The following is a 22,480-nucleotide window of genomic DNA, read 5'->3' on the forward strand; positions in this document are numbered from 1 at the left end:
ATGATCAAAGAAAGAACGACAGCTTAAAACGACATAGCGGTAACACCCGAACTCTAAGTGAATTGCTTTTAATTGGCGTTTTTAATTAACGAAATTTCTAAAGCAATGCCTTTCAAATTATTTAAGTTAAAAGTGGTCCATTATGTTTTTCTTTTTTCACCCAAATGTTCTAAGATAGCCATCTGCAGTTTGTTGGAAACGAATTATATATTCAGGGTGACCGTCCGCGTCACGCAATTGTTTACATTCCCACGGCGGTTCAGGAGAAAATTTATGAAAAACACAGGCCAAGGCGGGCGACTTAAAACCATTTGCCCAGAGATGTTTTTTGATTTTCAAACAGGTGGGTGTAAAGTTAGCCCGTAGAAAGTGTTTTTATGGCATTTAAAGTTATAGCCCATAGAAAAATATGGTGATATTTTAGTGCTATAATTCGTTTGCAACACATTGCAAGATTTTGCGTTTCTGTTCGATCTCGTTTCGGGCTCAAAACTAGCTTCGATTTATTTTATTTTTCGCTCAGTCATACCATGAAGACCTGAGCTGAATCTAAAAACCATTGAAAGATTCTCAAGTACCTGTTGTGCGACGTGCGAAGCAATCAAATTTCCAGAAAATTCAGCAAAACTGGAAGTAGATTTTGAGCTCAATCGGGGCGAAATCGTTTTTCGCAAATTTCTTCCAAAAAAAGCTGCATTAGCAGAAACTAACTATGGTCCGTTTGTTCTCTAGCTAGGGCCAATCTTTGGGCAAAAAATGAGCAAAATCGATTTTTCGGCTTGTGCCGTTGTTTGGTCCATATTTGTGGGCAGTGGCTCTTAAGGAGCACAATTGTTGCCGAGATAGAATAGATGCTTGCCACGTGTTACTTGTCATTAAAGCTGTTAAAGAGTAAGTATTGTACAAACTTCATTCAAGCGCCCTGTTGGTTACAGATGATTGCGTACCTTCAGAAATTCGTAAATTCAGATTCGGTATCGTATCAAGGTGATCTAAGTGAACGTATTTCACAGCTAATTGTACTAAGTAAACGTTCACACCCGATATGACCTCAGGTCGTTTCTTGAGGTAGAATAGGACATCCATAATTTATCATATAATATTTTATTATTATTATTATTATTATTATTATTATTATTTTATATTCCAGTATAACGGTTTCTAAAATTGACAACTTACAGTGTGTAGATAGTTTTCACTGTCACGCAATAAAAAAGTAACTCGAAAACCATCCAGTGGAAAAAGCTAAAGAGTTCTGATGTTATAGAAGATAACTAAATAAGAAACTTCTCCTGTGCGTTTCACCAAACTTCAGATATTCAATGAAATGTTTCGCAGAAATTTACAGAGCCCAGTATGAAAACGCCATTTTGGTGTACATCCGTGGTACACCAATATGGCGGCAGGAAAATAGTGCAAACATCTAGAACTTACGTTGGCTATCTAGACGACTGATTGTCAGTACTGAACAAACAAGCATTTATATAAGCGCTTTTCCTTATGTTCTAACTTCTTAAAAGGCTCAAAATCATGAGATGAGTATACATTTTTCAAGAAACTTGTGTCACGCATCACCACAACCCTGCAATTCAAAATGCTCTGGCTTCCAAACGAAGCAAGCTATTGAGCTGTAAAATTGTGAACAGCTATAAATATACCTGAGGACGATAAAAACTTTGGTTAATCTTTAATTTTGGATTTTAGAAAGTGATGACGTCACGTGATCTATATGGTTACATTTTCACTTTTTGTTTGGTCCTAGCTAGGAACTCTATCAATCAATTAACACACTTAAATGCTTACTTCCAGTGCATTTCCAGCCGGGCTTTGATGCTTTTCAAAACCATCGACCTGATGCCACTCATCAAGGAGAAAAATTCTTGGGTGATTATTCCGTAGTTCTGAGCGATACTGGCTTTTTCTGTTGACATATAGGTTATCTGTGACTTGGGATCAATGCCAGGCCAACACTTCTTCAGCTTGTTGATCACGTGATCCTGGACCTCTTTTACTTCTTTCTCCGGAATTTGGTCCCATTTGTTGCACACGAACAAAGCACACTGAGATAAGACTAATCCTTCCTGTCTCTCAATCGTCATCTTCCTCACTTCATCCAGCAACTTTTCAAGCTGTAAATCAAAAGTACCATGAATGAAAAAAAGGCAGAACAAGTGACGATTTTCGCTAGTTTATTCACAGAAATAGATCAACACTAGGATTCCCCCCGCAGTAAGAGCCGAAGCGTTACCGGGACCGTCGGCAGAGATAGGAAAATCCGGACGGTGCAAAGAACCAATCAGACTGTAGGATTCGTTACCGTGCCTCCTGCTTCTCTTGAGGATTGCCTTACAAGCTTTTGCCTTCGTGCCTTAGGCATAGGGTTTCTTTGTTTTAGGGCCGGACGAGTGTTGAACCTTTTTCTCTATGTGAACCCCTTCTGTCCTATATTACCCTGCGGGCAGAGTCCCCTTCGATCTTCCTAGAAAAATCGAGATCGAAGGAGACTCTGCTCATAGGGTAGGCCTATATCTGCTGATTTCAATAAAAAATATAATTGTGCAAATGCTCAGTAACGTCACTACTTTTATTCTATTTCAATACTCACTCTGTCTTTTTGAATTCCTCCAGCGTTTGCACTGCTTATGACATAAATGAAGGCAAAGGCTTGTGGTAAATACTGCGAGACTATCTCGTCCATCGTATCAGACTCACCAATACCCGGACTGTCAATTATAACCACGCCTTTCTGAAATATAGAGAATGTAAAGGTGGGCTGCTTTTTTTTTCTTTCAATTATTTCATGAAGCTCATTGGTATACTGTATGAGATGATCAACACAACGGGTAGATTATGAAATTAGAATGAATTAAATATTTCTTTATTTATAGCAGTTTTCACTTGAGTGTCGAAAGTAATCCGCGTTTGATTGGTTTCGCATTTGTAACACCAAAACCAATCGCGCCTCGCTCGCACATGTTTTCCGTTCTTTCCGTCAGCTACAAGTATTTGCTTCGAGTTTTAATTGGTTCACGGGGCTGTCTGCGTCTTTTGTGATTGGTCAAAGTAATACTGAAGATTTTTTTCTAGTCAGCTGAAAACCACACTATTTGTTCTTCACAATATATTTGGAGGGTGTTAAACAAAGATTGGGTCTACAGATTCCCCGTGATTTTTTTGAGCCACGTGACAGAGTTCACTTTGTTGAAGAAGACCGATAGATACAGTCGGAGGCTTTGTTTTCTTTAGATTTCAGATCTTGTGAGGAGAATCATTATATTATTTAGTTTAAAGTCATTGTGCTGTGAAGGGAAGACTGAACCGAACTAATCTTTTCGATAAATCAACGAATCAACCATTTTTTTCCGATGTGTTAACAGTTTTATAATTTCTCTTAACACTCAAAACGCGTTTCATTTTTTTCGTTGATCACCTGATGAATCATGTGACTCCACTCCCCCTCTTCGCCCAAGAGCTCCGCTAACATACAGACGAACTTAAATTAAGCGGCCACCCCTGTCCAGTTCCCTCTTTGAAACACGCTTGCAGGGAACTCATGGCGGTTGTATTCATCAAAACAAATATCCAGTCTAAGAAGATGAATTCAACTACCATGGCTCCCTGCAGGGACGTATCATAGACGAAATTGGCGTTTGAGCGGCACCCCTTGTTAGGCGGCCAGTTTAACTGTCAAAGTACCGAAATTGTTAATGAGACCCTGCTGGTGTGCAATTTAGTATAAATTATTAGAGCCACACCCACACAGGGGGAGTGGCAGATCTAACAGTACCAGCAAGGATATTTATATGGGTAACAACATTGCAACCCCCCCCCCCCCTCCCCTTTTGCTGGGTAGATACAGGAAACAGAAACAAAACACTGATTATGGTGGCAAAACATGAGTGGCAGGGAAGACAGAGCCTATCTCCCCTAGAGTAGCGGCGCCTTTGGGGGAACCTATGTTACCAAGGGGACCAGAAGAGGGGTGCCCTTCTGGGAGGACAATAGGTCAGACGGTACGATGGCACCATCCTGGAGAGAACCGGACCTATTTCCTTGGAAGTAACATAGAATGGACCAGAAGAAGGGGTGCCCCTCTGGGAGGACAATAGGTCAGATGGTACGATGACACCATCCTGGAGAGATTCGGACCTATTTCCAAGGGTGGCCATAGCACTTACTGTGGGGCAAAGTGCAGCCTAGGTTGCACTTACCTGCCACGATTGTGTGAGTCCACTGCTAGCCCGAACACAATCACCCCACAGGAAAGAAAAGCAAAGCAGACCTCCATACTAGTAGGAGGTCTGCCACCCACAGTGATATACAAGAAGCATGGTTCTCAATGAATAATACTACCTAGATTCACAAAGTTATAAATCAATAGATAATGGAATTAACTTAAATGATTGAACCTTTCAGCCCAGTGGTGTAAGCAGCATTGAAATTAATATGAGTATTGCTGCTTGGTAGGCAGTAAAGGACAAGAAATTGTGCTAAATAAAAATAAGGCCTGATGGGAATCAATCTCTTTCGACCGACTAGTATTAGTAAATAGGGTAAGCCAGTGGGGAGAATTTGCATGTTGATAATAGGGCTGAAAGGGTCCAAACAGATCTTACAGCAGACCTAAATTAGAACATTAGAATTATCCATGACTAATTTCTCAGGGATAGCTAATAGTGTTTCTTGGGGAGTTCTGATGTAGCGTTCATAACAGTCTGAGCTCCAGCAGCCCAGTACCTTGATAAGCCACGAAGGGACCCTCGCTGCGGCTGCAGTGGTAGCTGCACCAATGCGGAAACTGTGTGTGAAATAATGATCAGCAGGTAGGCCACAACCTTGCAGTACAGAACGGAGCTCCTTAGTCAGGGAGGAACAGGAGAGCGACTTGCCATTGGTGAAGGTAAACAAAGGGCCTGTAGCAGCTGGTTTACATTGTAGCAGGTAGTCTGTCATGGCCATCACAGAACAGATAGAGGTGGTGGACCTTGCTATGGTTAAAGTACAGCCTTTGAGAAAGGGGTCAGTTTTGGATTGCTTAATGGAAGCAAGCATGTGGTTGGGGGATTCAATGTTAGGGATAAAGGTAATATCCTTTAGACCAAGATAGACAGTAGGGTCAAAACTACTGCTATTAGAAGTAAATTCACTTGTGCGTAGAAAACCAAAATACGCTAGGGTGAAGCAGCCTACAGCATTATATGGTCTACATTGTAACTTTGGGGAGGCTGGAAATAATTGTAAATTGAAACCAAAATTTGAATAGTTATGGGATGGCGAGTTAATTTGGGAGGCATTTGGGACCGTTTGATGCCAGTGAGGACCTTTTGCAGGCGCTACATTTTTGATAATTTTAATGGAAAGTTATGTTACCTATGGAGATCTTGAACTGCAAACAGGTAAAGTTTGATTGTATTGTAGCAAATGGTTTTGGCCAGCTGGGCAGCGAAAAAAAATTAAGGTGATTTCGGATGCCGGAAGAAGAGGGCAAGAGGGACCAATGATACCTTGTAGGAGGCAAAAGGAAATAAAATGATTCTGATCGACACCATAGGCTCGATCGGTATTAGAGGCCAGCGAGGCACCATTGCTGATGGAGAGATGGTACAGGGGGTGTGTGAGGCATTGGGAGCCAGAGAGTGGAAGCGATCCATCTGAAAACGGGACAGAGAGTCAGCTATAGAGTTGTCCAGCCCTGGGATATCTTTGGCAGTGAAGGTAAAGTTATGTACTAGGGTCAAAATGGTAATAGAGCGGACCAGATCCATGACCCTGGATGACTTGGAACGTTTTGAATTAATGATGGTAACAACAGGGAGGTTGTCACACCAGAAACAAATACATTTACCCGACCAGTGGGGACCCCAGAGAAAGCAGGCAATATAAATAGCAAAAAGTTCCTGCCAGTCAATGCTGATCCCAGTAACAGGGTTAAGGCAGTGCTGAGGGAGCCAGTGGCTTTGAAACCATTTCCCATTAAGGTACCCACCATAACCGAGAGACCCAGAGGCATCGGTAAATAACTGGAGATCTGGGAAGCAGAAAACAGTGTCCCCCAAGAAGAAACTAACCCCATTGAAGTGTTCAAGAAAGGCCAGCCATATGGAAACGTCCTTGCGGAATTCTGTATTAAGTTTGATGTGCCATCTAGAGTTGGAAATACCCTTGGTTAAACTAATAATGCGCTGCAGAAAAGCTCGGCATGGGACCACAACTCTGCAGGCAAACTGAAGGGTACCAATCAGGGACCGAAGTTCTTTCAGGGTAACAGATTTCTCACAAGACCACTCATGCAAGGCCTCTTTGGTCCTGGTTAGCTTGTCTAGTGGGAGGCGGGCTTCCATTTTGTTGGAATCCAGGAGAACACCCATGAACTCCAGGGATGTGGTGGGAGGGAGGGTTTTACCCGGGGCGACAGGGATATCGAGCTCTGTAAACAGACAAAGGATGTTACAGAGAGCTGTGAGGCAGTCAGACCGTGGGTGCTTGGTAACAAAAAAGAAGTCATCCAGGATATGGATGACATTAGGGATAACCAGTTTGGTCTTAATAACCCATTCAAGTATGCGGAAAAATTGGTCAAAGAGGTCAGGAGCAGCCCACAAGCCGAAGGGGAGAACGGTGTCGGAGTAGTAAATGCCCCTCCATTTCATGCCTAAGAGTTCCCAGTCTGACGGGTGGACGGGGGCTCATGGCTCGTGTACGACGACCTGACTGACGTCATCATACCGCAGATGAGCAGTAGACACAGAGGAACAGAGGAGCATAGGCACAGAGGAACAGGGGAACAGTAGGCACAGGGGAACAGTAGGCACAGAGGAACAGAGGAACAGTAGGAACAGAGGAAAACTAGGCACAGAGGAACAGGGGAACAGTAAACACAGAGGAACAGAGGAACAGTAGGCACAGAGGAACAGAGGAAGATCAGGCACAGAGGAACAGAGGAACAGTAGGAATAGGGGAACAGTAGCACAGAGGAACAGACGAAGAGTAGGGTACGCACAGAGGAACAGAGGAACAGTAGGAACAGTGGAACAGTAGGAACAGGGGAACAGTAGGCACAAAGGAACAGAGGAACAAAGGAACAGAGGAACAGTAGGCAAATTCGAGGGTTCGGATTGTTGTTCATCTATGCGGGATTTATAAAGATCTCTGTAGAAATTTTCACACTGAAGTAGTATCTCTTTGTCCGACATAGCAAATTCATTTTCTCCAGTTTTTAACTGGATAATAACGTCGTTTTTAAAATGCCTTTTCTCGAGATATAGAAAATACTTTGTGCTTTTTTTCACCCGCGTTATGCCATCTGCATTTGGCACGTAATATTGCACCTTTCGTCCTATATTCAATAATTTTCTCCAGTCCAGCTTTTTTTCTTCCAGATCCATGGGGGCGTTTTTTTTTTTCTCGATCTCCATTTTTACTGGATTTTATCAATTCTTGCAGTACATTTAACGCTTTTTCTATTTCTTCTTCTCTTATTGAGGTTTTTGTTTTTCTATCTATAGCGTATTCAGTTACAGACTGTTCAAGGATTTTTAGTTTGATCATCTCCCATATCAAAGTGGGGTTTAAAATTAATTTTGTAAGATTGATGCCCTGCGGGATTTTGTAAAGGTGTTTAGAGTTATACGTTCTTGTGCCCAATGGGATTTGGTTTTCTGCCCTGGGGAAAAAAATTACTAATAATATGCACGGGACTCGGTGTCATATGTAGGCTGAGTTTGTTGGTTCTCTACTGTTTTGTTGCAGGTAAAATCTGACCGCGGATTGAGCCCTCTTTTCACCTCGATTAAATATGTACTTGGCGTTACAAGTTCTTTTACAAGTTTTTTTGCATGGTTCCTACTGTTCCTACTGTTCCTCTATTCCCCTGTTCCTACTGTTCCTCTGTTCCTTAGTTCCTTCTGTTCCTACTGTTCCTACTGTTCCTACTGTTCCCCGTTTCTGTTCCTACTGTTCCTCTATTTCCTCTGTGCCTACTGATCCCCTGCTCCTCTGCGCCTACTGTTCCCCTGTTTCTCTGTTCCTACTGATCCTCTGTTCCTCTGTTCCTCTGTGTCTACTGTTCCTCTGTTCCTCTGTGCCTACTGTTCCGCTGTTCCTACTGTTCCTCTGTTACCCTGTTCCCTGTGCCTACTGTTCCCCTGTTCCTCTGTGCATACTGTTCCCCTGTTCCCTTTGCCTACGGTTCCCCTGTTCCTCTGTACCTACTGTTCCTCTGTTCCTCTGTGCCTACTGTTCCTCTGTTCCTCTGTGTCTACTGTTCCTCTGTTCCTCTGTTCCTCCGTGTCTACTGTTCCTCTGTTACCCTGTGCCTACTGTTCATCTGTTCCTCTGTGCCTACTGTTCCTCTGTTCCTCTCTGCCTACAGTTCCTCTGTTCCTCTGTGTCTACTGTTCCTCTGTTCCTCTGCGCCAACTGTTCCTCTGTGCCTACTGTTCCCCTGTTCCTCTGTGCCTACTGTTCCTCTGTTCCTCTGTGCCTACTGTTCCTCTGTTCCCCTGTTCCTTTGTTCCTACTGTTCTCCTGTTCCTCTGTGCTACAATTACTCTTTACATCTGCGGTAATATATAGATTTAGGCCAGCCTAAAAGCGGAGCTCCTCAGTTATTTTTCGGAATGTTGTTACTAATGAAAATAATCCAACATGTATGAGATAAATTGCGAATGATTTAATAGTTTCAGCCGGAACTAGTATTACATCAGCAGATCGAGGTGTAAGATGGTGTGATTATGAAATATAGAGCCACGATTTCAAGGATTTCTGGGAAGCTACCAAAAATCTTGATCATATAACAGAACTGTCTTCTGTGCTTTTTGCTGGCATTTCTTGTTCTTTCCTACCTTATTCAGAAAGACAAGGCATTGTTATTATTCATTATATTCTTCCTTAGTTAACATGGGGACTCCCACACAAAAGAAGTTTACACATTTTTTTGTTGTGGGGACTGATTGAAATGCAGTGGTTACAATATACTCAGTCCCTGAATCTCTACCAAATGAAATCTCACAAAAATACCAAAACAGTATACATATGTGAAAAGTTGGAAAGTTTTGTTTTCTAACTTGTCCCCAAAGATACATTTAGCCATCTTCACTATTGTATGGAGTCTCCTCCTGCTGGAAGGGTTTGCAATAAGCAAAATCACCCTCGCATGAATGGTAATTACGATATTTTTTTTTTTGCTGATCATGAATACTTGCATAGGCTTCTAATAATAATTTTATTATTCAATTTCAATGTGATTTGTTCTTTTTCTCGACTGGCATTGTGGACTACAAGAGCTGCTATTGGATTCCATTGATTAATTTTGCTTTGATTAAATTATACCAAGAATTATCAGTAAGCTAAGAGGAAGTTATATTATGTACATGTATTTTGTCTGCACTACACAACCAAATGCACTCAAAGGTTATGAGGCATAGGTACATTTGTCAGAAGAGCCCAGCATATCCAAGATATGTTTTGATTGACACATCAATTAAGATAATTTACAGCAAAATGGATAAAAAATACATCAATATCCTACATGCACCAAAGCCAGACATGGGGTTATAAGGCAATCGTTTAAACAACAGATTGAAATAATTTATAAATTAGAGAACACTATTTCTACAACAGAATGGAACAAATTAACCTTATCGGACATTGCGAATGGCAAGGCTGTCTGTAGAATGTCACAAATTTCTCAACCCTTTCTTTCTACAAAAATGCTAATCCTGCAACTTTGCTTAAGACCCAGTTCTCCATTTCTTGTTGGCAAAATATCAATTTATGCCATGTCCAATGCAGATTATCACAAAATTGATTTAAAAGCTCAATAAATATCATTTTAAAACCAAAAAGCCAATTATTTAAATAAACCATGAGTAAATTATCTCTAAGAAAAACTGATTAAATTAACATGCACTTAAAAATAATTAGTTAATATGTGTTTCTTAATAATGTAATGCAGTGTATCTGTCACAATGTTGCAGCTACGATATTACTACAAACAGGATGGGTTGCAGAACTGAACCTCCAAGTCAGTTTATTCAATGAACTTGGTGCAGAATTTATAATCCCATCAAGTTGTCTGTAAATACAGAGAAACCAAACAAAGCATTACAATCATAAGTAATGAATTACTGAACTCTTTTACATGTACTGCATGAACAGTGTATGTTCCATTAATATTGGGGATCTCTCAGAAGCTGCATCCATGATAAATTAATTTGTTCCCAGATGCATTTGTTTATAGAACTTTTCACAAATTAATATCTCTGTCATAACAGTGACCTCTGTGTTCTCCAACAATTAGCACACAAGAAAAATACACTCAGTAAGATATTGTTTACAATAAAAATCAATGCCTATAAGCAATCATAAGGACCTTAAATTTATATTACCTCTGAAATATCTCACCAGGCCATGGTTGCTTTGAAAATCTTTGATGTTTTAATACAGGCTCCCCATCTGTAACCTGTTCATATATTGACTGACAGGAACAGGCATGTAATTCCTTTCTTTGATATACAGTGTACTTCATTGTTAGCTGTTTACTGAGTGTTAGTAGTGAATCACATGCTAGGGGTTGGTACTCCAACTTTCACTGTGGCAGGCTCTGCCCTGAGATACAAAGCAAACTTACATAACTGTTATGAACTTTGCCACTTGCTTTTGAGAGCAAATGCAATTTGCTTCAAACAAGCAACTGGAACATTGAGGGTTACAACAATGTGCACAGTCCCAATCACAGGGTCATCCAGGCTGTTTGGTTGTACATATAACTGTACAACTGTAAATGAGTTCAGCTTCCAGAAGAAAATCAGAGTTTGTCAGGATAAATACTGATGTTCTTGCTTACTCAATGAATGAATGTGCAGTTCCAGAAGATATTCACACCCAACACCCATTCATGGCCAGTCTTTAGAAATTCCACATTAAAGTATCAGGAATCAAGAGCTCTAACAGAGAAAAAACCTCCATGTGGGGTATGAATCTTTTCTTGAAGAAAACAATGTCTGAGAAATCATTAATTACAAAATAATGTTTAAGAAACATCTTACCTTTCAGAGAATTTTGTAATCTACACTGTCTGGCCAGTTCATATACATGTATTTGACAAGTTGACACTGGGCATGTTTGTAAATTTGTGCACTTCAACATCACATTACTATGTAGTAGCACTGGCCAACTAAAAACAGCATAATTTGGTTAATTAATATACACTGTACATTATTAGGTTGAAATATTGGTGTAGATTGTTGCACATCAACAGATACAGAAACTATTTGCACCTGAATCATAACGAGTGAAAACTCGTGCATGAGACATTTACATGTACATGTAACAGCCCTCCACCTCAGAACCATCACAGATATGACATGATATTTTTAAACTCTCTGAAATTTCAGATTATTCAAGATTAACATATGCACATACATCATCTGGGGCAACCCTAAAACACTGAATTTGGAAACCGAAATCCGGAATCCAGAATCTGGAATCCAGAATCCGGAACCAAAAACCAGAATCTGGAATCCAGATATTATGAATGATGATAGAAATAATTCACTTCAGCAATGTCTATTCAAAGCCCTCACTAAAAATAATGGTTGCACGACTTCAACAGACGGGGAATTTTTGTTTCAAAAAAGGTTAAGTTTGAGGTCCTTTTTACTTGGCAGCTTACTTTTTACAGTTGAAAAGCTAAGCAAAACAATTTTCGCGTATTAGAAGAACTTATTTTCTTTGATTTGCGGATTTCGGTTTCCAGTTTCTGGATTCCAGTTTTTGGTTCCAGATTCCGGATTCCGGTTTCTGGGTTTTAGGGTTGCCCCATATTTAACATATTGTTTGCTTCACATTCAGTTTACACATGGCTGTTATCCAGCATAGGCAGACTTATAAGTTTTCCTTCAAAAATATATTGCAACAACTATTGCATCTTTCGTTACCTATTCTTGTGATGAAATGACACAAAATTCAAGAACAAGAAGTCATAAGCATAAAACTAACTTATGTGGTAGTGCTTACAGTTCCTCTTACTGTCTGCATGTGCCGTCCATAAACTGATGCTACCTGGACAATGTACTCATTATTTTTCTGATCAAACCTTTTAAAACATCACTGTTATATAATTTGTCCTGAAAAAGCAATACATGAAATGTTATGCCTTTGGCACTCACCAAATACCTTTACATGATGTATAATGTACACCATATCAACATTCACAATTCTCTTTACTTTCATTGTAACTCTTTTGTGTCATTTTCCCTCACTTGAAGACAGGACTTCCACATTAGGTTATAATTTGCCTCTGGAATCTCTATGAATTCACAGGGAGTGATAACAATTAAATCATGACTAATTTTAGCAAAGGAGGCATTCAAATGTCAGATTTTAATGCTAAGTTTATACAGTAACTTTACATTACTCTTCGTACATATATATAACCTCTCAATTATTGCACCTATAGACAGAAGGTGTGCTGGGGGAAGAAAATTGTTCTAAACTCTCTGAACTTTTCTCCCTTACCTGTAATAGGATGACTATTATGAACTACGGTTTGTAACCAACACCAACATCAGGTTATGTATACACATGTATATTTTGTTGTCGTCTGTAATCATAAAAAAATAAAAATTTAAAATCCTCCATAAAGTTCATACTCAATAACACTGCTACATGTAGCACTGTTACTGGAAATCAATTTAAGTGAAACTGTTGAAACAGCTCTGCCAAAATTTTTCCTCGCAGTTAAGGCAGGATAACAGAATATACATGTAGCACACAGCAAAGGCTAGAGATACACACATGTTAGTTATCAGTTAGGATTTGGTGAGCTTCTGTGCTGTAGGTATGGTGGAAAATAATAGATTATCAGAAATGAAGGTTCCTGAGACATTTTGACAGCACTGAGAGGAATTAATATATAAATTCACAAAAGAAGGAGAAGTTCTTGCCCTGTCCAGTTCTCTGTAATAAAAATATCATTTACATATGAGTCATTTATTATATGTGGTTTGTGTTTAAAGCCGATATAATGCACACTCTGATTGGCCAATTCCAGTGCATTATTTACATTTACATGGTATACCTCGGTAAAACCATAAAACATTGCGTGCGACTAAAATAAAAATATAAAAAATAAAAAATAAAAAGAAATGCCTAATTCATAACAATTTAAAATACTCAACACTAAAACGAATGTAATTCTTTACTTGAAAATTATTCTCCCGTAATGCCCATGGGCCAATTACAGGCATGCTAAAAAGTCCTAACACAAAGTAAAAGGAAATTAAGAAAACTATTGCTTTTTTCTGGAAAATTGTAGCGACTGAAGACAACGATGGAACACTCTGAGAGTGCATTCTATCAACCTGATGAGATAAAATTTAAGGAGAATAGAGAATTCACGAAGTTATATCACAAACAAATTGGTACAGGACAGGAGAAAGGAAACTGTACAGCCAGGAAGAAACTGAAACTTTCTTCGACCAGCAAAAAAGTATGCATGCACAACAAAGAAAACAGTCAGTGACATTCATTTAATAAGTTAGTTAATAAAAAATTAGTGTGAAGAAGAGAGCAAAGAGAGAGAGAGTGGAGATAGGAGAGCGCTCTCTCCAACTAAATTGTGTATATATGTATGTAAAAGTTATTCTTATTACTGAGAAATGGTCAGGGCAAGAACTTCTATTACACTGTTCAATTTACCGAGTTAATTAGTACTATCTCACTTTTTTGGAACATTTCCATATTAAGTGTAAATACTGCACTGGGGAATAACCTCTTATTAACAAAATAGGGTCCATGTACCCCCAACCAAAAGCAATGGCACAAATAACATGAAATAGCCAATCAAAATCAAAGCAGAGCTTTATTTGCAGACAGGATTGCCATGCATAATCGTCTACTCGACATTTTGGACTATATAAGCATTTCACCAAACCGAACTAATTGGACAGACAACAAAATAAAACGAGGAAATCGACATTATAAACACAAGATGCATATCAGTACATCTGAGCTCGAGTATCAACAGCAAATCCCTTTTCAATGAACGGTGACCGAATAAAAGAGAGGATAAAGAAAATTCGTTTAAGCTTGCGGTGTTAAAGTTTAAAAATTATTCACGCTTAAATTTGAATATTACTGAGAGTCTGTATTTTTGCCGACGGCTTAATTTAGCTATGCAGTCATTTTATTGGCAGTAGCTTACCAGTCTTCACCCAATTTAACCTCGGAATTCACAAAAGCATTTCGCCAAACCGAATAAATTGAACTAACAAAACGAGGAAATCTCCATACTTTGTAATCACAATATGCAAATATTCACATAGGAACAAAAGTAAATTTAGCAAATCCTGTTCGCTTCGGCTTAAAATGGTTTGTAGACCTTTCTTGGTTCAGTTTTCAACAACAGAAGAACAAATTTTAGCAGTCTACGAAGCGGCAGTGCTAACTAAATCAGAGAAAACTTCAAAACTCGCCCGGCCGTGTTTACAAGTACGATTTCGGTTAAGCTTATTTTTAGATGTGAGGTTATAAGCTTAAATTGACGACGAAAATCGATAGAAAACATAATTTGTTTACAACTTACAGCAACCTCCAAAGCGACCCACGTGTTATTGTTTAGAGACGAGCGAAATTAAAACGATGCAATTTTTAAAATCTCTTACAGCATGGCTTCAAATAAGGAAGACTTTTAATGGATTCCAATTGAAAATAAGCTTATATCGCCGAGGAAACTTGTTAATTTTCATACCAAACGCAACAACAAAAGTCACTTACCGCAAGTTGGCAATTCAGTTCGGCCAGTGTAAATCTTCCAGGCAGAAATTTGCAGCAAAAGTTGTGAAGACTAAAAACTGAAGTTATATTTTCGATAGATCAACGAATCAACCACTTCTTTCCGCTACGTTTACTGTTTTGCAATTTCTCTAAAACACTCGGGTACGTTTGATTTCTCTTGTTCATCACCTGACCAAATCAGGTGACTTTTGAATTTTCTTGCACCGCTGCACAGCATCACGTTCGCGCGAATTTTGAACTTGGCCATGGGGAGTTCGGCAGTCTTCTGAATCAATTTGTCGGGTACTTTCGCCTCCTTTCTATAGCCCTCGTTAGCTTTGGTTCACGGCATTGTTCGGTATTATTTCACCTCCTTTCTCTAGCCCTTGACTAGCTATAATTCACGGCATTGTTCAGTACTGTTTCGCCTCCTTCCCCAGCGCTGGCCCGCTCAGTCTTTTTCGCGATCTTCTCCGCTACTTCTTTGCCTGTTAATTCTTGCTTTCTGTCTTTTGCTTCAGCGCAACCCTGTCTTAAAAATATTGAATCAACCTCCGCTATCGTTTTTCTTTAAAAATCCCGTCAAGAAAAATGGCATTCTCCCGCTACCAACTGAGGGTGTATGTCTCTGTCAACCTATTAGCTGGAGTATAGCCGCCATCTTGCGCGACTCCGTCGTCGTCGTCGTCGTCGTCGTCGTCGTCGTCGTCGTCGTCGTCGCCGCCGTCGTGCGTACGCGCCCACGAGCAATACCGCTAGCCATGATAACCATGAGAAAATCAATTCATGGGTTTCCTTTTCTTCCCTATATGGGTATGGGGCTCCGCCGGAGCTCCGCTATAATGACGTCAGTCAGGTCGTCGTACACGAGCGATGAGCCTGGACGGGGATGTTGCGGAAGGCAGACTTGATGTCTAGCTTAGACATAAAACACCCCTGACCAAGTTTCTGGATGATCGAGATGGCATTATCAACTGTAATATAATGCAATGAATAATCACTGGGGCTGATATGAGCGTTGACACTTGTGGAGTGATGTTTGGGATATGACAGGTGGAAAATTGTACGCCGATCGGAGGAGTGTTTCTTTGGAACAACCCCACTGGGATAAACCTGGAAGTTGGGAAAAGGGGAGGAGATGAAAGGGCCAGCTGTGTGGCCCAATTGCACCCCTTTCAGAATATTCTTGCTGATTATGGAGGGGTTGTCCCTGGCGGACAGGAGGTAAGGATATTCTTTGGGGGTCCGTGGACCTTGAAAACCAATTCTAAACCCTTGAGTGAAACCAGTAAGGAGATTGTCAATGCAGTCGCGGTCAGGATGATCATGCAGGTAAGAGGAAAGCTGAGGGATATCAATGGGAGTGGAAGGGGACAACTTTGACAGGCAATCAGGTACGGCTTCGGGAGGAATGGCTAGAGCGGCTAGCTGACTTTGGCTGGGATCCTGAGTTGGAGAGAATCATGGTGGTCCTTTCCAGGGTGGGCTGCTGAGCATCCAGGCTTGTTGCACTGGTGTCTGTTCGGGCAGGGGTGCGGGCACAGGGACTCCTTTGTTGAAATTGTAGCACAGGTCAGCATGGTTTGGGCCGGGAGAGTCCTTGGACCTGGGAGAGAGGGGGCAAGCATCCGTAAAGTGGTCGCTACTGCTACAGGACTTACAAAGGATGGACTTTGGCAAGCCCGTAAACGTATCCAAGTAAAGCTGGACATCCCGCTCCCCCCATTTCTTTGAGAGGTTGTGGGAAGCCCGGCGCCTAAATTCTACGTCATAGACGTACCAAGCCATACCCGGGAATTTTCTCGCTGATTCACGGATCAGCTGCTGGTAAGAGATTAAGTCAACCCCGTGGGAAGGGTAGGAATACAGAATGACGGAGGAGTATATGGCGAAAGCATCGAGCCAACTATCGATGCTCGTGATTTTAGGGCGTTGGGCGGGAGATGGCAGGGGGATAGTAAGGTCCTCGTTCCCTACCTGGAGCTTTAAGTTGGACTTTACTCGATCGCGTAAGAGGGAGGAAAAAGGGAGAAGGCTAGCAAGGTCCACGTACTCACCGTTCGTGATGGCCGCTATCTGACTGTTGGAAAGGTGGCTGGCCACTGACGGAAGCCTGTAGTTCCTGTGGATGGAGGCGACATCTTCCGGATTGGCGAGGTCTAAAGCAGCAGGTCCGCCATCTTGTCCGCCATTGAAAGACCGTGCAGGAGGAAGAGTGGGGACGATTGATGGCTCGTGGACTGGAACGAGATTTGTAGTGCCTGTCAGTGTTGGTTGAGTTGGCGAGGCTTGAGCCGGTCCTATTTCAGGCGGGATGAGCGGTCCACTTATGGAGCTGGAGTTTAAATTGGCCAGTTTGGCTTCCATCATGGAGGCTATCATCGCCGATAACTGTTCGGGAACCTGCGGCGCAGTATTCGTAGCCGGAGAGTCGCCTTCTCGGAGGCGAGTGATCAAGATGCGACGCGGACCGGTTTGGTTTAGATGGCGTTGCGACAGCATAAAACGGCGAGTCTCCGTGGGCATGGCTGTATAGTTAATGGTCAGATTGTTGGCTGACATTTGCGATTGTTCGGCGCCAGAGGTTGGACTACCGGGTCCGGTTTGGTTTGCAGCGGCTTGAGAACGGTTGCTGCGAGTTTAACGTGATTTAGGCATCGTAGCTGAAACATTTTGCACAACAAAAGCGTGCAGAGAAAGCGGAGAACGGCCTAGCTTGAATACTAGCTCGCAACTGGGACAGGGTCAGAAAACAATGGGATTTTACTAACTGGGGATTGAGGGAGTTGGGAGGGGCATTGCACGCTGAAATCACATGAGAGTATGGTGGAAAATCACTGGGACCTTTGTCGTATAATTTCCCATATGGTAAAACTATTGGGTTGCATTGGACATTGACCTAAGGTTATTGCACAATGGCTAATAGGGGGAACATAACAGAACTGGTGACAACCTTAGATGACAGCTATGATATAGACTACAGAGCTCATTAACCACAGTTTAAATGCTTAAACTTCTAATTGTCAGTAAAATAATGTAAATAGCCTTGCATACGGCGACCGCGCCCGCAGTACGGGCCGCAGTCAAAACTGTGCTGTCCTACCAAAACCACACTAAAATAGTATTTTTTTCGCAGCTACCAAACATACAGACAATGCTAAAGCTGATTTGGCCTCATTTAATACTTAACTAGAGATTTCTGGGTTTGATTTGAAGAGGAATAGCATATTTTCAAAATAGCACAACTCGCTCGACGCGGGCGACCCAGTTTCATATTTTTCATTTTTTTTTTTTTTTTTACAATCTGATATGGTTTTTGAAATTAAAAATCAATTTTCGTGACTATTCAACGCTGGCGTCTCCAGTAAACTGAATGCCTTTCCTGTTAATATACATTGACGTCAGGAGAGGACAGTGTTTCCCAACTGCTAAATCCTGATTGGTCTATTCAAATTTCAGGCGCACTAGCCGTATGCCAGGAAAACCCGTATCAACCGACCGCTTCTGTTAAGCGCCCGCGGCCACCTTTTGGTCGTCCCGATGGGGGAGTTCTCTATTGTCCTTACCGCTTTTAAGTAGCCACACAAAACTTAAAACACCTTGTTTGGCTTTTTTTTTTGGAAAACACGAATCGCAGATAGGAGTCCGAAATAGAATTTGAGGACTAATAAAAGACGTTCCAACACACGTTTAATATGATTGTATTGACGTAATTATATGTTAACCTAGCAATTAACACAGTCTAAAGAGGACACGAGCCCCTGTTAAGTGGCCAACCCCTCGCCTCCCATTTCTGCCCCCAAACACCTCCCGTTTCCCTTGAGGATGAAAGGTTCGACTATATTTAATACGACATCACTAATGAATACCTCCAAAAGTTGGTGAGGCCAAAAGAGTTCAAACCTTTTGTAAATTGAACCTTTTTCTCGATCACTCTTCGCGTGAACATAAGGAGAGATCTGCTGAAGATAACTTTGTTCAGAGGATTCAGCCTCTAGAAGGAACTCCTTAATTGGAAGCCTTGTTTCAGGATCCTTGTCCTTAAAGTGGACCACGATTCTGGGTTGATCTCCATATCTCAATTCGCATATGGTGGACGTTGTGCTGAGTGCAGAATATGGAAGGAGTTCCTCTCCCAGAATAAGGTTAACCAAGGAGCTTTTTCCAGAGCTTGTTTCACCTTAAAATGCATTGACTTTCAATTACTAGATTACCTTCATAGTAGCTTCTTGTGTGTAGTGTTTGTTCCCTTAAGCTTTTGACCTTTTTCATTTTTATCAAGAAATTGTCTTTTATATAATGGAAGCATTTGCAAGTTGGCAGATTCAGGAATAGTTCTAAACATGGTGTACTGACAAAGTCAAAGCTACGTAAATTCCCTATTTTTGAGTAAATAACAATTCGAAGCCGCGAAATTCTTGTTGTGTCAATGAACATTTTGCCGGATTCCTTTCTTAAAAATGTTTGTAATTACACCGCTTTTTAAACTAGAGTTGCTTTGTTTCATTTACCTGCCACAAGAAGGAGGTATTCTTTTTGTTCCAGTTGTGCTTTGTGGTGTCCTATCTTCTCTTCAATGTTGCCCACGTTCTTCTTCAGCAAAGCGAGAATTTCGCCATTTAGCTTTTTCAGATAGTCTTTAGTATCGAGGTAACCCTTAAGTAAAGCTTGTCTTTTGAAGCCATCTACTTCTCTTGCTTCTGTTAAAATGGAAAAGGCCTAAAACGTGAAAGCAAACGCGATTTATAGCTCAAATCAAACGTGTTGTTGAATCGTATTTACCTCTTCAGTCTCTCGACTGAAAAATTTTGATGCTAATATTTATGACTAACATATCCAATCCTACTGCATCAGCAATTATGCTTCATCTGAAGCAGTTTGTTTCACAGCCGCCCTCCCGGAAGAGGCTACATCTGAAAACTAGCGCAAGTGAGTTTCATTGCGGTGAATAGGTTTTAACTTTGAAAGGAATTAGAGAATAAGAGTGCATTCTCCTAGGCGCAAAACCCCGCAGTATTGGGTCTTATGGCCGGCGAGCTTGGGCTAAACATGTGGCAGATGGCAAAACATGCTAAACGATTGGAAATCTCAGGCCCAGGCGAATCGAGCCCTCGTTTTTCGAACCCGTAATGGCGGGCTACACTTCCCACCTCTCTCCTTCAATGTTGGTGTGAACAACCCGGCACAGTGATTTACGCAACATTGACAATAAAGGGGGAAATTGCTTGTATTATGAACAGGAGCGACGTGTTCCCTTGAGAGCTGAGGATAGCAAAAGGGATATTGTGATGCCGTTCCACACACAAACTTCACGCAATACATTTACATTTAGCTACTCTTAGGGTAACAGTATACCCCAAATGACCATCATTCGACTCTAGCTTCTTGAGTGCTGTCCAAACTTCCCAGGTGCATCCATAACTCCATATACGCACAGCTAAAAGCATAAACCAATGCTTTTATAACATGGCGACAACAACTTGGGCGCTAAAACATGTTTTATTTGTGATTGACTACAAAGTTCTCACAATGCACGGTGAAGAAAAACAAAGGTCATCAGGATCCTAACACGCCGCAATCAGTTGAGCAACGGTTGAGCGAAAATGCTTAACCTGGTTTCTAAAATTCTCAATTAAAAATTCGAATTGATTATAATGAAAATGTAGACAGACAAAGTCAAAAATACTCGATGAAAAAGTAGACAAACAAGGTCAAAATACTCACCTTTAAGTAAACATCTTAGCTTGGCAAAATGTCAAACGCTCGAAGAAAAGTTTGGATTGTTCAGAATAATCTTCACGTTGCCGAAACTTAAACAAAAGGAACTTGCACTAAACTCGACGGAAATTTTGCGGCTAACTTGAAACTGCACACGTCATCTTATCAGTCGTATATACGCACGGCCGTGCGTACGTAGAGATTCTGTTCATGATAGCTCAATAGGAATTAGATAGGACTAGCGCGCACGCTATGTTATAAAATTATTTATATGTATAATTTCACGCATCACGTATACCTTTAATTTACATGTAGTTCCTTTTCGCTCACACGTCACAAACTATGTTTTTGTCCTTATTACGTGTCGCACATAAACTCCTTGCCACCCTCGCAACCGGAATGAGGACTGCAGCTTACAAATATATAGGCTACTAAGTTAATAAAGATGGTGAATTTTAAGCTCGGTAACGAAATGTGAAGGAGAATTAATCAACATGACACGAGCGTGGGACAAAGAAAAATTCTGAGTCCCCGACAGGAATCGAACCCATGACCTCCCGAACACCGGGCGGGCGCTCTATCCACTGAGCTCTATCCACCTTCATATAGGCTACTAATAAATGCAAAATGTTTCAAAACAGTTTTGGTCAATTTCGTAGACGTGTTCGTAAGAAATATGAAAAAAAGTTAGCATCCAAAGCTAGTTCCATTTCGAAATCAGTAAACAACTTTCAATAATCCGTTTCTCTAAAATTCGTAGAAAACCACTCACTAACCCCGGATAACTGGCTCCAAATGAAATTCTCTCTGCCTTAATTCAAAGCGTTTTGTGCAATGTACAGTATCGAGAAAATACATATCCGCCTCTTACCTAATCACGCTTCTCGATGCATGGTTTACTCGATTCTGATGGCCGAAGCTTCCGTCTTTTCAGGTAACAATATATGAAGACAAAAACACCGCCCGTGATTGCCAACCGCGATTAAATGTATGCCCAGACATATTAATTCTCCTTAAATAAAAACATTCAAGTTAAAAAAATTCCGGAATTGAGTGGTATTTTCCGTTCGTTTTCTGCTACTCTTGACTCGGGTATTTCAGTGACTGGAGGTCCGCGTGTTTTGTCAACATCCGCTTGCCACAAACTGCACGGGAAACCCGAGTCTACAATCAATACTCTAATCTTGAATAGCGGACAAATATACAGTAACGCTCGTTTTGTTCTTTTAATATGACTACCGTTTAGCAACGTGTATTAATTTCAATACGGTCGCTGTCACTATATGACGCGCTGCTAAACGTTTTGCTGTGATTTACTACGTAACCCAGTTTCCAACATTTCCTAATAACATTTCTGAAGAATTCTTACCTGACCTGCCGTCCAGCTGGGCTTTTCTACTGAATTCAATTCCGTTCTCACTCGAGTTTTCATATCATCCAGTGCTTTTAGTCCTTCACGCGAAATACCAAGCGCTTTCATCAAGTCACTCATTTCCGATACATCGTCGATTTCTTCGATGGTTTTCAATTCACCAGAAGCCTCCATTTCACTGGTTTAAACAAATTTGAGCAGAAATCACTAGTAACTCGATGGGTGAAGATGAATGGTTACATTGCAACACGGAAAGAGGCCTAGTTTTCACGCAAAATGAACTATTTCCTCGTCCCTGAAGCTACAGACTATTGCAGCGTCGTTCTTGTGTGCAGGAGGCATGACTAAGTGAGTTTCAAAAAATTAATACGGGGGGACACGTCATTTTGCACTTGCTGTGCATAGCAGTCTCTTATCAGTGAGACTCATTTTGTTCCGAAAAAAAATCTATGATTTGAAGACTTTACCATGGAAACTCAGATGCCCAGACAATAAGTCCAGCCACTATACTATGGCTGCAGCTTTCAGGTGTCCAATTTTCAACGGGGCATCAAAATACCGCATGAAGTCTGATTGCAAGCTCAAGTATATTCAACTTTCAACCACGTCGCA

The 22,480-nt window shown here is 41.0% G+C and overlaps 3 protein-coding genes and 1 pseudogene across 4 annotated transcripts in view; all 4 read right to left on the reverse strand.

The window, feature by feature from the left end:
• LOC145493489 (uncharacterized) overlaps positions 1–2,210 on the reverse strand; it is an 8,590-nt pseudogene extending 6,380 nt beyond the window's left edge. Inside the window, exon 1 of the transcript XR_014050132.1 lies at positions 1,804–2,210. The product of XR_014050132.1 is annotated as an uncharacterized LOC145493489 (transcript). The remainder of the gene's footprint in view (positions 1–1,803) is intronic.
• The window catches only part of LOC145493497 (uncharacterized), a 43,774-nt gene extending 25,911 nt beyond the window's left edge, over positions 1–17,863 (reverse strand). Inside the window, exon 1 of the mRNA XM_081472981.1 lies at positions 14,891–17,863. Within this exon, the coding sequence (XP_081329107.1) occupies positions 16,240–17,340 (1,101 nt within the window). The 5' untranslated portion in view covers positions 17,341–17,863 and the 3' untranslated portion in view covers positions 14,891–16,239. The remainder of the gene's footprint in view (positions 1–14,890) is intronic.
• LOC145493500 (bacterial dynamin-like protein) lies at positions 2,580–22,411 on the reverse strand. Its single transcript, XM_081472984.1, has 4 exons — positions 21,866–22,411; positions 19,290–19,497; positions 18,648–18,958; positions 2,580–2,746 (listed from the first exon to the last, which is right to left on the reverse strand). Exons 1-4 carry the CDS (start codon positions 22,040–22,042, stop codon positions 2,585–2,587), a joined length of 858 nt encoding a protein of 285 aa, XP_081329110.1. The 5' UTR covers positions 22,043–22,411; the 3' UTR covers positions 2,580–2,584.
• Positions 5,299–7,311, reverse strand: LOC145493496 (uncharacterized). Its single transcript, XM_081472979.1, has one exon. It carries the CDS (start codon positions 6,648–6,650, stop codon positions 5,454–5,456), a length of 1,197 nt encoding a protein of 398 aa, XP_081329105.1. The 5' UTR covers positions 6,651–7,311; the 3' UTR covers positions 5,299–5,453.
• Positions 22,412–22,480: the final 69 nt, after the last annotated feature.

This window comes from Orbicella franksi, chromosome 7, assembly GCF_964199315.1.
Source record: "Orbicella franksi chromosome 7, jaOrbFran1.1, whole genome shotgun sequence".
Taxonomy (NCBI): Eukaryota; Metazoa; Cnidaria; class Anthozoa; order Scleractinia; family Merulinidae; genus Orbicella; species Orbicella franksi.